The sequence below is a fragment of the Notolabrus celidotus genome, chromosome 5 (assembly GCF_009762535.1).
Source record: "Notolabrus celidotus isolate fNotCel1 chromosome 5, fNotCel1.pri, whole genome shotgun sequence".
Classification (NCBI taxonomy): domain Eukaryota; kingdom Metazoa; phylum Chordata; class Actinopteri; order Labriformes; family Labridae; genus Notolabrus; species Notolabrus celidotus.
The window spans coordinates 23624328-23642833 of NC_048276.1; the positions used below are offsets into that span (position 1 = coordinate 23624328).

Here is an 18506-nt window from a genome sequence, read left to right on the forward strand (position 1 = left end):
TAAATCATTTTAAAACAAACATTTGTATCAACTTTTGTTGTTAGTTTTTAGCTGGGTAATGAGCAGTAATAAGTGGGCTGTCTGGTGAATTGGTTGTTATGCTAATTAGAATCACTTTAGGGGTTCCACTTTGAAGTGGGTCATGCTCCCCTTAAATTAAAATATATAGAATAACATATCATGTAAAAACATATCAGTAGCTGCACTTTGGCCTTAAGTTTATTCTGTATTTTCATGCCTCATTCCAAATCCCCAAAATTAAAAATATCCTATCTTATATCCTTACATGTATTGTATATTACCAAACATCCCCCAGGATTAATAAAGTATTTCTGATTATATATATATATATATATATATATATATATATATATATATACCTGAAGAGACAGAAAGAATGATGAAGGAAAAAGGAGGGAGTTTGGTAAGCAGGTACGAATGTAATTACAAATGCCAGAGAGGCATCTGTCTCCACTTATGCAGTTTTACGTAAATTCAATAAAAAGACAAATCACACAATCCAGCCAGGGTAATATTCACAGTATTGTTTACTAAAAAAGAAAACAACTGGACATTGAAATGTTGATAGTGCCTAAACACTTTTCTTACAGATGACCATCTCTTTCGTGCATGCCATTCTCTCATCTGAACAGTCAAATATTTTTTTTGTCAGGGCATCAACACAGCCACCTAAATACAAGCACAGGGGTGTCATTTTGACTTTTCATCAAAAGAACTACAGCTCCTTCTCTCTACAAGGACTTACTGAGAAATGTATTTATAATTCTTGATGAATGTAAGTGGGTGTTTCCTGTCAGGAGTGAATAAATAAAACATCTCTGAAGGTGTGAACCCTGATTACATTAGTAGTGACATAATGGTTACTGTTCACTTGAACTACAAACATGATCTGAGGTCCACATTGACATGTTCTTCAAGTGTAAATCTAGTGTTTTGAACACAAAATTAAAAAGAAATACATCTGATTGAAAACATTGTAAAAGTGAAATAAATCTTACAAAGTCATGGTTAAATTAACATATTCTTAACATCAATTCTATTTTTTAGTCAATACTGATTGAATGTTTTAATGGGACGTGACAAAAGAACAACTGTATACTCTATGTAAAGACACAAAACGTTACAAAAAGTTGAAGGGAAGAGTTTTAGTTGGCATGGTGTGTAGTTGAGAAACACAATTTCAGTGTGTACGGGTAAGGCCCACCTATAAGAGAACAGAAACACACCTTTTAAAACTCATGTTTATATACATTATGATTTAACTACTTAAAGAAGTTACACTTGGAATGCTAGAACGTAAATATGCTGAGATGAGAACTCACTGGGATTTTTCATCTGGTAATGGTTCATCATAGCTAGAGCCTCCATGGCATCGTTGATGGATTCCCACTCCAGAAGGCCAGATGAACTTCGCTCACCTTTTGAGGCACACAAATAAGATTATCATCATAGATCATACATATATTTTCAAAAACAGAATTGTGCTATTTGTAGCCTGGGCATTATTTTTTGAGTCTACAAAGTGACTACAAAACTTTTGGAGATACAACTTCCTCCAATAGATTGCTTCACCCATTTGCAGGTGAGCAGGTTACAACAGCTGTAATGTAATCCCTGTGGGCAATGCACTCAATTTAATGTATCCACAGCATCTTAAAATGCGTTTCCACCACCGGTTTGGTACAGTGTGGTACTAAATTATTTGAGTTTCCATTGACAAAACCAAAATAACCGATCCGTACTGTCCTACTTTTTTGGCATCCTTCTGTTGAGATACCAAGCGTACCCATCCAACCCTTAAGGGTGGAGCCTGACCCACTGCAATCAAATTTAGTTCCTAAATAGTCTAATATGTTCCTCTCAGTGGAAGTCTACATTGAAAGACACGTAGTCTATGGCTATCAATGAAATCATCTCTTACATACTTAAAAATTATAGCAAATTGTTAATTGAATAATGCAACCACAGATGTACAGCACTTCACTTTATTAGTGCAACCAAGTAACAATGATGGGAAACTCTCATCTCAGCTTTCTCTTTTCTCAAAAAATATAAAATGAGCTAAGAAAAAAACAAAAGAGCCTGCAAAGGAATCAGGAAGCTGCCTTACTGAAATAATTAAATCATAATGATGATCAGAGGATCAGTGCTTTAATGACCTAAATAGATCTGAATGACAAAAATGGCCACAAATGTTTCTCAACTCAACTCAGACTCAAAATATACCTGCTTCATCATGATATTCATCCTGCTAAGTGGTCGATATAAAACAAAGCAAATGTCACCTTTTTTTATTTGAGTTACCGTAAACTCTGAAAAAATCGCACTGGTGTAAAGACGCACTCTGTATTTGAAGATCTCTCAGATATTTAGAAAATGTAAACTGTCTTCCTGCATGGCGATGTCTATTATGAACAGCAATGTCTACAACGTGGAGTTTCTGTGCAGCTGTGTCGCTCTTTTTATTCCGTTTGTTTTCACTATCGGGAGTTTGCACTCCTACTAGCTAGAGCAGGGGTTCTCAAACTTTTTGGAGCCAGGGACCCCTTACAGAGAAAATTGTCCATGGCCCCCTCATAATTGTAACACAGATTAAGCACATTAGTGATGTGTCATGATCAAAAGCTGGGGCTCTGAGAGTCGATGCTTTATAGTGAATCAGAAGAGCCGGCTCGCATCAAGAGAGAGCCGGCTCCCAGTTTTTTCCTTTCGCTGCTTAGCTCTCACTGTGCTCAGCCCCAGCTCTGCTCACAGCAGAACTTTGTTCTGATTAGTCAGCATGGCGGCCATGCGGCCAATCATATGTGAGGATATAGGATACAGGTGATGGAGGGGAGGCTGTGTATCGTGGCTACATCTGTTCCTTCAGAGAGAGTCTTCTTGAAGACCGGGCAAATACTCACTGAGAGGAGAAATCGGATCAGCCCATCCAAGCTGAGAAATCTGATTTGTCTCAATGCCAACCTGAGGACATTAATAATGTTTGCTTGAGTTTGGTTCTGGTTCTGTTTGCTCAAGTTTGGTTCTGGTTATGTTTGCTTGAGTTGGTTCTGTTTCTGTTAACCTGAGTTGGTTCTGGTTCTGTTTGCTTGAGTTTGGTTCTGGTTTTGGTTCAGCTTGCTTGAGTTTGGTTCTGCTTTGGATCTGGTTTGATTCTGGTTCGGTTTTGGTATGGTTCTGGTTCAGTTCTGTTCTGGTTCGATTCTGGTTCAGGTCTGGTTTCGATTCTGGTTCAGTTCTGGTTCGGTTCTGGTACGGTTAGGTTCTGGTTCATTTCTGGTATGGTTCTGGTTCGGTTCGGTTCCGATTCAGTTCTGGTTCGGTCCTGGTTCGGTTCTGGTTCGGTTCTGGTTCGGTTATGATTCGGTTCTGGTTCGGTTATGATCGTATGGTAGGGTTCTGGTTTGGTTTTGGTTTGGTTCTGGTTGAGTTTGATTCTGGTTCTGTTTGCATGAGTGTGGCTCTGGTTCTGTATGCTAAAGTTTAGTACTGGCTCTAAACCTAACCCTAATCATAACCCTAACCCTACTCACAATCCTAACCCTAACCCTAATCACAACCGTAACCCTAATCACAACCCTAGGTTTAGGGTGAGAATGATTTTGTAACAGAATAAATGCACACAATTCGGCAATTATAAGGCTTCTCATAAAAACACCGTACGTAAAAGGGTTTTCAACACAAACCATTAGTTTTTGCAAAGTTAAGGTAAAAAATATACGACTACAAAAGGTCCTAAACTAAGAGCCGTTCGGGAGTCGAAAGAGCCGGCTCTTCTTTGGGGGCCCAGTCAAAAAAGCCGGCTCTCTGAAAAGAGCTGAACTTCCCATCACTAAAACACATGCTTACTACCATTTGCACTCTTAGTTGCCCTTGGAACTATTTGTATTGTAAAACGTATCAATGTAAATACTTCAGACCTGTACCATAGTGATAAACAGATAACACATCAATTTGAATCAAGTAAATACCACTTGTATACTTTAAAACAGAGGGTCATTTCATTCCTTGTGGACTCAACATGACAACATTTATACTTTTCAAGTAATTGATCTTAAACGCTTTTAGAAAATTAACAGTAACAAGACTCACATATCCCTTCGAGCCACCAAATGGTATCATAACAATGGTGTATGCTGTTTTGTAATGACACGGCACAATTTTATGATTTACTAGAAATGTATTCAAGTTATTTCACGGACCCCCCAGGCTATGGTTCGCAGACCCCCAGGGGTCCCAGGACCCCACTTTGAGAACAACTGAGCTAGAGTACGGTAATTGAGCCAAATGTACCATAAAACAAACAATATACCCCCGTTTTCTGTGAATGCATGATTATGAAATGAAGGAGAAAAGATGTGAAAAAAGTTGTGCAGTGTCGCTGTCTTTTCCAGCACTGCGTGCACTCAACTTTCAATGAACGGGGATGTGTTTTGTTAATAGGGTCAGGTCAAACGCAGCCATGTTGGAATAATTTTCCAGGGCTGTATGTGATTTTCCAGGACATTTTACTTTTTCTCCCATTTTCCAGGTGTTTTCCAGTACTGGAAAACTGGTCAACTGTAGAACCCTGATTGTTCTAGATTATCTCTTGTAACCTGATGTTATTTGATCAGTCAATTATTTAAATTAAAACTGTTTTATTGATAGTAGGAGATGCTTTCAGGAGTCATACAGGTATGGGGTTTGGTCTGATCAGGAAACAATCATGTTAAAAAATGGTTGTTTAACTCGGACACTAGCTGAGCAGTGAGAGGGGCACAAAGGTGGATGAAAAGGGAGGGTTAGGGTAAGCATACCTACCATACATGCATGGTACTTATAAAATAACTGTCCTGAACAAAACTTCCAAATAAAAGCAAAGTGTGAAAACAAGGGGAGTCTCCACCTCTATAGTAATACAGTAATATGCTTTTTCAGTTTCAGATTAACATGTTTGTTACTTTTTAAACTAGGAATAGCCGTCACGCCACCTTCTACAGAGTTATCAGACTATAGAAAACAGCTGTATGGTGTAGTAAATGTTTTTGTCAACAACGTTGTGACTTTGTAGAGTAATGTTGGGGCTCCTGCTGTTACAAAAAAATTTCTGATGTTATGCATTATGTTATATTTTTAATGTTGCCAGACAGTTCTAACAACATTAGATGCATGATGCAACATCCCTCAGTTGACAGGATCAATGATAATACTATCAATTTTGAAACATGTAAAATAATATAATATATACTTTAACATATGATTATACATCACTTATATGAAGATACAGTGATGTAGACCTGAAATTATATTATAAAGAAATGTCTTTTAAAGCAGTGAACTAAACACAGATCGGTATAGGTTTGAGATCATTGACATTTATCCAGTCTGTAACTCAGAATACTTACTCTTTCCGGTGAAAAGTTTTACACTTGCAGCATTCTTAATTCCCAGTTCATCGCAGACCTGGAAGGAAGAAGCAGTGTCATTAAACATTTGAGGTGGAAAAAATAAGGATGGAGACCTCAGACTGAGCCCTGTTGGTGTTTCTCACCTGGTTGAAGATCTCTGTGGAGATGTCAGGCTGAGCATTGAAGAAGTGAAGGACGTTACTGGGATGCTGGATTCTGTTCTTGGCGGCCTGCTCTGGAGAGGTGAAACGGTTGTTGCGGGATCCATGGAAATCTTTGAAGCTGCTGGTGTTGTCCTCTAACTGGTAGCACTGTCCTGGAACAATAGCCTGCTGCTTGGACACACTGCCAAGGAGGAGGAGAGGATATTTTAGATATCTGTATTGGATTCTGCACTCTGCATCTTTTGCTTGAGAACATAAAGTCAGTTATGTGTATGGCGTTAATATTGCTTGGAAAGCTGCTCTTACCAAACGTTGAGTTTCTGTCCAAAAAGGAAGTTGTTGTTGAGGTGAGTAATGGCTCTGTCCACAGAGTAACAGTCTCCCATCTCTACCATCGCTGCTCCAGGCTTACTCTTCATGAACTTAATCTGAAGGAAGAGTAACATCCAGTTTACTATGCCTTCTAAACCAGTTAAATGCAGGATAAAAATCTGGGCAGCATGTGACAGAAGAGGTGTCATGTTAATTTATCAACATCACTTCATAGAGAAAAAAAGTTCAAAGTGTAAAATAAAATAAACAAAAATCTATGTCATGTAAAACGATTGTATTTATATTTAGGGCTTTCCAATGTACATTAAAACAAGTTTTAACATTCATTTTAATGACAAACAATTGAGTTATCTTCTTTGAAGCATGATCTGTGAGAATTAAAGAACACCAATGAACTAAATCATGATTTAAATGGTTAGTAATGGAGTTAAACATTTGATTTAAAAAAAGTGTATTGTAATTTTTTGGGGTTCTGACACTTTTGGATAATTGAATATGCCCTGGGTCAAACTGACCCAGGAACATGTTCCAGAGAAACAAACATAACAGGAGGGTTAAGGAGGAGAGGAGTTCTACGTGGATAATTTTATTCCCATAAACAAACCTTGTGAAAAAATGAACACTGAAGGAATCCTAACTGATGATGCGTCAGTGCTTTTCTTTGTCTATTGACTAACAAGCCATAATTTGCAAACACTCACCCTCTCTACATTTCCATAGAGGCAGAAGATGTTGAAGACCTTGTCAGCGTTGATCTTTGAAGGTTCGAGGCCGTAAACCATAAGTACAGGGGAGTCAGCATGAGGACCGTACTCTGGGGGCGGTGGTCCATATCCAGGGCCATAACGCTGCCCACCACGCCCACGCCCACCCATACTTGGCCCCATGCGGTGGGGAGGCGGAGGACCATAGCTGTCGTCATTATAGCTATGATAACCTCCCTGAGGGCCACCTTAGTTAGAGAAATAGTCATGAGCGTTAGTTTCAGTGTTTGGATGTTTTTCATCGTCCTTGATGTCAAACAACAGACATTTGGACATTTACCATAATCAGGTGGGTGGTCTCCCAGAAGAGCAGGCTGCCTCTGGCGTTTGTTAGGGTTGGCATTAGGATCTGAAAATGAAAAATACAAGTCGACTTTCAAACATTTTACATGCCAAAGTAATCTAATATGTACCTCATGTGTTACTACATGCTAAGGAACAAGCTTGTGAATGACATGCAACAGAGGGGCCTGACATCCTCAGTGTTAACACAGTCTGCAGACTCTACTGACTAAATATACGACATAATGGAGATTTTTCTATCAGTGATTTTGATAAAAAGCTTTCAAACAATGTTTAAAAGACCTCCGATATAAGCCATCCACACACACACACCTTGTGAATTGTTCCAATTGCCTTCACCATCAGCATCTGTGCAGGTACACATACACACACATGTCAAATCCAGATTTTAAAAGTATACATTTGTCAAGAACACATGGGCAATTATATGACTTGAAACATTCAAGGTCCGAGAGAAAATATGCATCAGTGCCAGGAGCAGCATCAGCAGTCTTAACATGTTTTATTGAAACTAGGATAATTAGACAGTCATAGCAAACCCAGAGAACAGAGGTTTAACATCAGAGGTAAAGAAAAATCAAGCATTTTGACTAAATTACATGTTGGAAAGGAAATGATTGAAAAAAGTGTGACATTAATTGTGTTGTTGCATTTCCCAAACACTTCTGTTTACACTATTTTAAGAAGCAGCAGCCCTGTTGAAAACAAAATAACCAAATAAGGATATAACATGATGTCAGGGACAGGCCTGCAGTAACATATTTATAAATTCTCTGCAGGTGAAGTTGCATGTGTTACAGCGATCTGTCTGAAAACAAAAAATATTAAGTGCAAAAACCCACTTATTTCCTTTTCTAAAAATAACCTAAACCTCAACTGTAACCAAAATGATGAGCTGATAAGTGAACCTTGTAAGCTGTGCCTTCATCCTGCAGTCTTATTAAAGGCCAGCAGGGGACTACTTTACAGGTTGTAAAAGGAGTCTGTTGAATGAAAGTCTGTGTTCATAACCCTACTTCTCACTTGATATACTACCTCAGCACTGAAGAAAAGTTTATATGTTTCAAGTATCTTAAATAGACTACAACCTTTTCTAAAATCAAAGGTCTTCGGTAGCTTGCTTGACAAGCTTCTCCAGCAAACTGAGGCGTATCTTGTTTGGCACTTGGTTGTGCTGACAAGAGACTGAGGAGACGGCTGCTAGTTTTGGCAGTAAAAAAACTGGGATGCCAATCAATTTCATCAATGTATGAGGATTATTACAACCAATGCTGCACACAACTCTCACTTGTGATCTGAAAATAAAGAATACTGTGATGTCTTTTTTGACACCATATCAAAAAAATAAAACCCTTCATCTATATATCTGCTTGAGCAAGAAAAACTCCTGAGGTAACAACCGCTACCTCAGGACTAAACGAATAAATTAACACTATACTCAAACACAGCTTCTAATTTAATTTCTTTCTATTACTTAATTCAAACAGACACTAACAGAATAAAGATCAGAATGTTCTTATTCTGCCACGCAGTGTTCGTTCCCTTGGATAATAAGGGGAAGAAGACAATAGGTGGCAGATAGTAATGTCTGCACAGAGAGTTGCCTTTAATTCGTCAATGACAATGAGGACGTCAGTTGTTTGCTAGTGTTACTAATGGGCTCCTATAATATGACATGACATTACAACAATTTATGACAACAAACATGTGGTTTTATTTTGACAAGGACGTAAAACCATCAAGTCAAATTATTTCATTCATTTTTCTAAAGTACTTACAGCACCACACATGGAGCACAGGACACAGTGGGCAGGTAGGGGGCAGTCTTCAGCAACGATGCTGCCTGCCAACCTCTTGACTCCAGCCTCAACTCATTCTCCTCCTTCAGTCTTTTCTTCCTTCCCTCCGTCCTTCATTGAATCCCCACCACCAGAGAGAAAAGTACATCCACACATCCAAGCTTGGTTTGTGACTTGCTGCCGCTTTGTTTTGAGAGTTGCTTATTAGAGGGCTCATTTCCAGCTTACCGTGCTCTGACCACAAAGCAGGACATTTGCACCGTTTGAGAGTGGGCTGTCTGTCCACAGACACACTGAGCCAAACCTGCATCACACGGGAGGCGTTAAAGGCATCACTATGGGCCAGTGCAAAAAAAAGGAAAAATGAAACAACGCAGAAACACAAGAACAGCACAGAGAGGAGGAGGGAAATGGGGAAGAAGGTACAGGGACAATACAGAACACCAGAGTCCATAAATGTAGAAAGTTTAAGAAAAAAAAAACAGGGGTTTAATCTGTTTGCCTCTGTGCTTGTATGCTTGATAGGTGTTTGATGCTTGTGTCTTCATAGGCCCCCCCGTGGATTTTTCTTCTCATGTAAAAATGGACGCTCACATGATGCTTGATTAATTGGTGTAAAAGCTGACGGCCACGTGGGAAGTAAAAAGGCATCTAGTGCTTGACAATAAGTCATCTGGAATACCTGCGTGACGATGTGCTGTCATGGCGGTTCAGCTGTGTGTTGCCGTGGATGTTCAGCTCGTTGTGTTTTCATGGCCTCTCTTTTGTTTATTGCCCCCAGTATGTGGTGTCGTCTGTTCCCTGGTCAGGCTGAGTGTGTCTGAAAACTCCTCTGTTGGTCCCTGTGGTTGTGTTATGCAGGCACATTCCAAGGGCGGGGAGGCGTGGTCGCAACGACCGCACGCCTGACTCCTGCCCTCATCATCAATGTATTGTGTCATAGTGGTGACTCCTCGAGGCTTTGAAGATGAGATGTGCTGTACTGGTAAAGAGTTGGTGGTAGATGCTTCTATCAATGTATCAACATCAGTCTGTGGTGGATATGCGAGATGTCTGTTCGAGTGGCCTCGGAGTATTTCTGTCCCTCTAACTGAAATGGCGGCTAATGTCCACCACCAGAGTAAATGAGTCCCATGTCAGGTGGTGGAGATAGGGGTGATGATGGACTTGGAATAAGGAAGTACTGAGTTGAGGTTGTGTTCCGGTGTTTTGCCCCACTGTGTCCAATGTGTGCCACAGAGCTCTTTACATTAGTTGTGGCTGTGGTTGCTGTCATACTGTAGCTGTAGAAGCCACTGTGTCTGCTTAGAGGTTGATTCTGGTGAGCCTGTATGACATTGAACAGTGAGGACACAAGGAGTACCTCTGGATAGACCTCAGCATAAACTTCAGAGTATCAGAAAAGATGTCAACACCTGTATGAAATGTACATGTCGTGATCCTGGTCGTGCACAAGAGAAACAACGATTTTGAACAGGGTGCGGCTAAAATAATAAATACATCAAATATGTCCTCAATACACTTACATAGAAGTATTTGTCTGTATTCAAGTTTCAAATCACACCAATATTGTATCACTGACCCCATATAATTCAAGGCAAATATGTTCTCCATCAGGCTGCCTGCATATAAGTATAAGAGTATAAAAATAAATCTCTGGACTATGTGGTATTTGTCAAAGTTCATCAAAGAGTTTCAAAAAATGCTAAATAATGTTTCACTCCAGATAATAAACATTTAAAAGCTCAGTAATGTTAATGAAATTAAGTGCATTTGTAATGGATGTTTCAAAGGTCCCATGAAATGCAGAATGGCTGAACCCTGGATCTACACATATAAAACATGTCCAAAAATGTACCCATTATTTTACAAAAAAAGCTAACTTTGTAATTAATTAGATAAAATTTATCAAAAAATGTAGCTATTGGACATCTCAATCACTTGCTGAGCTAAAGCCAGCAGCAGCTCAGCTGGCAGTCTATCTTCTTTTCCATGGTCATTTATTCTTTTTTATTTATATTAAAACAACGAGCAAATACTGCAGCTCACAGCCTCTCCTTTATGTCTCCTAATGAGCATTTAAGACACTGAATTTTAATACAACACTACTTTCATGACTGTTACAAATGGTTTAAATTTACTTTGAAAACGTGATCGGCAACTTTCACGTTCAAAAGTTGATCAACATAAAGACACCACTGTTAACAGATTGTCCCAGCCCTAGCGTTAAGGGTGAATTCTTAAAGCACCCATCATGCATTTCATGTGTATGCAAAAATCATTTGTCAAATAACAGTGATCACAAACTGAGATGATCAAACATCAGTTGCTGTGTCTGCAGAGTCTAAAGTTCATTTAGAGCCTATGACAGGTTTAGGGCCAAAGGTGTTGTTTCATGGGACCTTTATTCTTTAGTGTGCCTAGTGGTCACAACAACTCACTTAGCTTGCGTGTGCATTGTCTAATTTAAGCGTTAATAAAATCTCCACTATGTGTGAAAGAAAGCTAGCAGGTGTGATTGTTTCTGTAGTGTGTAATGGACTACAGTAAGCAGGGCTGTGAGATTGTGCAGCTGTGACATGCTCTACAGGGAATGTGAACCTATGTGAGGTATGGTGCACCTGTATATGCTTCTGTGACGGGTGCAGTTGGCTTCTCACATGCATGAGCCTGTAACTGAGGTCGGTTGCCCTTGAGGTTGCTCCTCATGCCCTTACTTTGAGCCTGCTGTGTGGTAAGAAAATGCATGAAGACTGTGAAGGCATCACAGGAATACTGCCTCTGAGCAACGTGGGGAACATTCACGTGTGATCAAAAGGCAATACCCCAGGAGGCAGAGAACCCTGAACATCCCATACAGTGCCATGAGAGGAGAATAGGAAGAATAAAGGGGAAGGAAGGATAGGGGACTGCAGGTTACCTTGGCCACTGAGGTTTGGATTTGTGTAGTCCCACGTGTCCTGGTCATTCTTGAAGACGTTAAGGCGTGCTGGCTGTAAGGATTGAATTACAGGAATCAAAACTAGTTTCCCCTCATTAACATCTAATGCTTTGTAAACAGGTACAAAGGTTGGTTGGATACAGGTACACACTTACCTTGGCATACTCAATTTTAAGAGTGCAGCAGCCAGAATAGATGTCTGCCCCATTGAGTGAGGCTTTGGCCCTCTGTGCACTCTGGACCGAATCAAATGTAGGAGCAATGAGTTAAGGTTAAGTGTTTTTTCTTCAGGATATCTGAGGGCCCAACTATACTGAAAAATGTACATATTGTATGTTATTAGTAGAGCTGCGAAATGCCAGGAATTTTCAAAGTTGGAAACTTTCCATGGGAATTAACAGGAATTTATGGGAATAAACGGGAATAAACCAGGAATTCACTAAATTGAAGGCTGGCTCTTAATAGGGAACTTAGGAAGAGCCCATTAACTGAAAGGGTTTAGCAAAAATGCAGAGGCTAGGCTTGAGATGCTTGAGGAAATATGCTTTTTTATTTGCATGTTGAATGGGACTATTTTGGAGGGAGAGAGGCTCTCTTCATTTAACATTTTGAATGGGACTTTGTTGGGATTGCATTTTTGTTAATTTTTGAATGGGTTAGGTCAGGGGGATGAGTAATATTTAACTAAACATTCATGTTTTTGTTCTTTAATGAAATAATTGATTGTTCAATAAAATATTTAACTTGATAAAGCTCTACTTGAAAATAAATCTGTTTTAATTGTATTATTTTGGATGGATGTCTGCTTATAACAAAAACAAATATTTATGCCTTGATATGATACCTTTCCATTAAATTACCCTCAATTCCCAGTTAATTCCTAGTTAATTCCCATACATTTCCATAATAATCCCCATGGACAGTTTCCAATTTGGAATACTCCCAAAATCCCCCATCTTAACTTCCCATGGAAATTTACCGGAAACTTTCCAGAAATCGTTCACCCCTTTGCAACCCTAGTTTTTATTAGTCTTTCCCATGATAAATTAACATCACCAAAGACAACTGAATACAAAACTATTGAAAAGGATATTCGACCATGGCCTGAACACCATTCTTTCTGAAGATGACAATCCTCTGCACAGGACCACAGTTGTTACAAATGGTGTAGAGCACATCCTGTAGGAGCACATAGAAGTTAAAAAAAGACAAGAGTCAACTGAACAAAGATCTGATGAAAGATTTGAACATCAGCTGTAATTATACCACACTTCTCTTTAAAACAATACTGCATGAGTCAGGTTGCGATGCCACCTCAGCACGCAAGACACATTTTAGAGTCGATTTACCGTGGTGATAGGATAGATGGGGTTAATGATAGTGAGCAGCAGCACATTGTTGACGCTCCGGGTGTCATCAGAGTCTCCTGGACGGGAGATCTTTTGGCTGGTGGAGTAATTGATGAAGGCAGGATGGCCTGCTATGTAAACCTGGTTCTCTGCTGCGTAATTCACAGCATTACAGGAGCCGTTCATGTCCTCATACTCAACCAGGGCCTGGCGCTTCTTGGGCATCATGACCACATAACTGTAAATAAACATAAGAAGAAAATACCAAGGTTTCATTCATAAATACATGAGTCAAAGAAAATCAATGGCAACTTGGTACACTTCTTGGTGGAAAAATGAAGATGTTGAAAAAGTGCATTACACCTGTGTTCTTTCTGAAGGCTAGGAGGGGACTCTGAATATTTATTGACATAGACTTTTTATTTTGTAGCACTGAGAACTTCTCAAATCTTAATTTCAATCATGACTTTGGACTCCCAGGACCATGAAAACCTGGGTCTGACTCTGGACTGGACTAACACACTTGGCATTTACCAGGTGGGGATCTTGTGGCCAGTATGCTGTAACACAAGGACCATCAGTACCATGAGGTGCTCAGATTAACATGCAACAAATGGAAATGTTCAATTAAATGTGATTAATAACAAATAAGCAGGCTTCAAATATTCCTGCAGAAGTCCTGTTCACACTGTCTAACGTAACCTTCAACGGAAATATTCAGTTATGTGATGATTATCATATTAGCATGCTACTGTTTGAACTTCAACATTAATTGAGATGTTTAGTTAGATGTTTGTTCGTGCTACAAGGAGGAGGATTAGATTTTATATACATGGTAGTGCTACCAACCATGGAATCAGAGAGCCTATTTTTTAATCTATAGATATATAATTTCAAAATAAAGAAACCATCGTTATATCAGTATATTTTGTCTGATTTGAAACTTTAGTTGCTAGTTGTGTAATAAGTGGGACAATGTATAGTTAGCCAACTGTTTTGGCAAATAGAGTCTTGGCAGCATAAGTACTGGTTCACTCTACTTTATCCATTATGTACCTTCTGCCAGTAAACCAGAGCTACAGCCCCAGCTAGTGGTTTTGTGGCACTACAGCTTAGGCTCAGAGAACATGGGAAGGTTTTCAATAAAAAGCAGGAACTCCGGTCACAAAATATGAAGCCCATGTGGAAGTGTTATAAACTGCAGTTCATTGAGAATCCGCTTGAGGCTGGCTGCAGAAACACCGGAAACCACATAGACATGAATGGGAAAAAGACGATGTTTGCAGCATTAATAAACATGTCTACAGCCTGGTTCAAAAAACGGCTTGGCCCTACACACCTAATTTCTCTATCGGCACACACTGTACAGGGGTGAATTTCTTTCTAACGGGACGGTTCAGAAGATGTTAAGATTACAAGTTCTTGCCCAAATAAGGACATGACTGACTTAACTCACAGGCGGGAACACATAGCTGTTGGCTAGGAGGCTCAAACCCCGCCTCTTTACGTCACACTCTGCCTGGTTCAGTTCCGCATTTCAAATATGGCTGCCACTGCTGATTGGCTTCAAAACAGCACTCAGGAACAGATGGGTGACGTCACGGATACTACGTCCATTATTTATACAGTCTGTGGTTCTAGAGTGAATTTTTTTTGAAAATATGACCCCTTTCGTTGCCATTTAGACAGGCAATACACAGATCCTCTGAAAACTGTGAGGTCATCGCTCAATTCCCACATATTATGTTCCCAGTCAAATTCCGAGAAGGAAAATAACAACAATGGCAGACTACTGTGTGGTGTTTTGGCTGCTGACTATTCTGAGTTTATTAACGCTTCTCTAGACAAATTAATATTTTCTTTTTTGAGCGTGTGTTCCACCTTGTTTTGTTTGTTTGCACTCAACACTGTTGAAGAATGACTTTATGCCCAGACACGTGTCACATTACAAAATTGTATCATCAACTTCTGATCTAGCATGCATACTCCAGTGTTTTCAGTTCATGTGTTGTCATGTGGAACACAAAGGAAAGATTTTCTTTTAAATCAGGCCATTTTCACGTTCACAAGGCCACATGTGACTGGCACTTCAGGCTGATTAGTAATCCTAGTGCCTACTTTTAATCATTTGCATAATACATAACTAAAAACACATTAAAGCTCCTGTGAGGAACTTTCTGTTAGTGTTGACTTTGGTGCCCCCCTGTGGACGAAGTAATCTTGCTTAATTTGTCCTGTACATGTGTAAATCCTGTTATCTCCTCCTGCTTTCAACTAACAGTCAACTATTTCACTCATTAAGAATATTCACTGCAGAAAAGGGTTCTTTCTTGACGTGCTCTCAATCCCCTCATCTGACACCTACCCTCCCACAGCGATTTGAGGCTTTAAAAATAACAAAACAGAAATGATCAATACTTTTTCTAACAATCTTATTTGCTTTTCTAGGTCATAAGAAAGCATCACTGTTCATTTCATGACCATTTCAAAACTCCTCACAGGAGCTTTAAATCGCAGATTGAAAAAACTCAGTCTTTAATAAGCTTGCTATGCTTCACTGCCAGAAACACAGGCTGCACTGTTTATTCAAAGAGATTCTCCTTGCTTGTGCTATAAATTTTGATTTACAACAGTGTGTGTCGATCGAGAAATGAGCTATCCAGACTACACTCGTCTTTTGTACCAGGCTGTAAACATGTTTATTTCTGCTGTAAAGATCGTCTTTTTTGAATTGGTGTGTATGTGGTTTCTGGTGCTTCCGGAGCCAGCCTCAAGCGGATCCTGAATGAACTGCAGTTTTTAGCACTTCTGCATTGGACTCATATTTTTAGGCCGGAGGTTGCCGCTTGTTCAGTACCCGTAGAACAAGAAAAATCTAAAAGGGTTACTTAAACTTGCAACGGTGATGTTGTGATAATTTGCATTATTGTAATCAGAAAATTAAATACAAGAATTATGATATGACTTCAATCATGATTTTTCTTATTTTTATGAAAATGATAAGAGTGTGATGAGAAACCCTTTCGTGAACCCAGTATCGTGATTCCTGTTGAGATGTGAGGTTGAGTGTATCGTTGCATCCCTGAGCTGGTCTTACCTGATGGCTCCAAATTCCTGCAGGGCCTCCACCAGGTCTGCCTCCATGATGCCATCCACCAGGCCCCTGATGTGCACCACTGGGGAGGGCAGCGGTTTATGAGGGTCATCATAGTTCTCCTAAAACACGCATCATAAAGATTGTGCGGTCACATCACAGGGTAAAGGATGGAGAGGAGGATTACACTTTGCATTACAAGAGGAAACATCAGCTTCAGTCAGCTGGACACAGATAACGTCAACGCTGGAGATTTGCGTCAGTAACGACAGGCTGCTCTCAAAGATAATACATCTTTCATTTATTCATGAATTACATTGACACATTCATTAGGGACATATGCTTTCATTGTTATGAGGAGTATCAGAAGCCCCGTCGTTTGTTCAAGCTATAAACCTCACGTTAACCGGATTGACGTTAATGTGAATTGGTTTGCGTCGGTTAGCTGCTCCACTCTCCTCTCTTTGAGGGAAAGCAGAGATATTTTAGCACCATAAAGACCAAACTTTACCAGTTTCAAACAAAACCTCACCGTTGTCATCCCTCCGTCTTCAGTTTTCTGTCTTTTCGTTGCTCTGCCGCCTTCTCCGTAAAATCGGCCCGCAGCGGCAGCCATGTTGTCCTGTCCCCCTGTGCCGGCCTCCTGCTGCGTTCACTGTCTGTGGGAAAAAGGAACATTGTGTTTGTACGAGCTACAGAAACACTGTTATTATTGTTGATAGCTGGGAATTTGAGTCTTTAATTTATACTCGACTGCAGTGGTGGACAAGTAAGGCAAGGCAAGGCAGCTTTATTTGTACAGCGCATTTCATACACGAGGGCAACTCAATGTGCTTTACATTAAGACATTAAAAGCATTGGAAACATTCAGACAAGCATAAAAGAACATAATTAAAATGACAAATATAATAAAACAGAAAAGAAAAGGAAAATTAGAAATATATTAAAAATCACATTGAATTTTAATTTAAAGTGGGTTACAATAAGCTAAGATAGGAAGGCAGTGTCAAATAAAAGTCTTAATCTTTTATTTAAAAGAGGTAAGAGTTGTAGCGGACCTGCAGCTTTCAGGGAGTGTTCCAGATATGTGGTGCATAATGACTAAACGCTGCTTCACCATGTTTCGTTCTGACTCTAGGGACTGAAAGCAGACCAGTACCTGATGACCTCAGAGGTCGAGGTGGTTCATATATTAGTAGCTGATCAGCAATGTATTTTGGGCCTAAACCATTCAGTGCTTTATAAACCATCAGCAGCAGTAGCAGAGTACATTTACTTGAGTACAGTTTTTGAATATCTGTACTTTACTTTATTGGCTGGAACTTATTACTTTTACTCCACTACATTTAGAAGACAATTATTGTACTTTTTACTCCACTACATTTATATCAATGATCTAGTTACTCACTACTTTTGATTTGAAGTCAGTTCATAAATTTCCTTCTCTTTTCTGAAATCTGATCCCTAAGACAGTAAAATGTGTTTGTGTAGTTCTGTTTGTCTCAGTGGGTTAGCCATACCTGAAAATCGTGCATCTCCACAATTGAACGTGGAGCAAACATAGAGCAAATTTCACTCAGATCAGGCAGTTCATTTAGAGGTGGTAATGATGGCTATAATTCTCCACCTGGGCACCCATGGCCATATCTTCAGTCCGTGTTAGAGGTTTTTGAAAAGAAGAATGATACGTATCGTTTGAAATGTTCACCCTGTGAAAGTGTCATATCTGTCGCTGTGGAATAAACGAGGATCAATACTCTTTGTAAATAAACATACAAATACACAATGTATATTTTTTATTATTTAGCTATCACCTACTATACTCTTTTAATGTAAAACTACCTCTGCACTACTCACCACTGCACTATTATCATATTATTTTCTAGCCTGTACATATTAGTCATGTCTACTTGTTGTTCTTTTTGTGTTTATAGTTGATGTTTTTTATTATTATATTTATATTTTTATTTGTATGCCTTATTCTCATACCTTTGTACAAAGAGAGCACAGTTTAAGTCAAATTCCTTGTGTGTTCAAGCATACCTGGCCAATAAAGCTGATTCTGATTCTGATTCTGATTCTGATTCTGTTTCTGACTCTGCCCAAACATACAAACAGTCATTGTCCAAACTGAGAAAGCGTGTTGAGCTACTTAACATTTATTTCATTCCAGATGGACATTTCAAAGTTATCTGTGCTTGGAGTGACTTAGTTGCTGTTTGTATTCCATGGTATAGTTTTTAGAGATTTCAAGTAATGGTTTCTCGATAAACATGATGTAACCAAATGTACTTCTATGTATATTTTACTGCATTTATGTATTGTAAAAATACAACATTTTGAGATAT

The 18506-nt window shown here is 39.3% G+C and overlaps 1 protein-coding gene across 2 annotated transcripts; it reads right to left on the minus strand.

The window, feature by feature from the left end:
- Nucleotides 1-530: 530 nt before the first annotated feature.
- On the minus strand, nt 531-16826 carry LOC117812828 (heterogeneous nuclear ribonucleoprotein L-like). Of its 2 annotated transcripts, XM_034683785.1 has the most exons (14): nt 16691-16826; nt 16162-16280; nt 13065-13302; nt 12809-12894; nt 11871-11967; nt 11695-11767; nt 7288-7323; nt 6953-7021; nt 6610-6860; nt 5882-6003; nt 5555-5756; nt 5409-5466; nt 1344-1439; nt 531-1225 (listed from the first exon to the last, which is right to left on the minus strand). In XM_034683785.1, exons 1-14 carry the CDS (start codon nt 16772-16774, stop codon nt 1167-1169), a joined length of 1590 nt encoding a protein of 529 aa, XP_034539676.1. In that variant the 5' UTR covers nt 16775-16826; the 3' UTR covers nt 531-1166. The 2 variants fall into 2 exon arrangements, with proteins under 2 accessions (XP_034539676.1, XP_034539677.1); XM_034683786.1 differs by lacking the exon at nt 7288-7323.
- Nucleotides 16827-18506: the final 1680 nt, after the last annotated feature.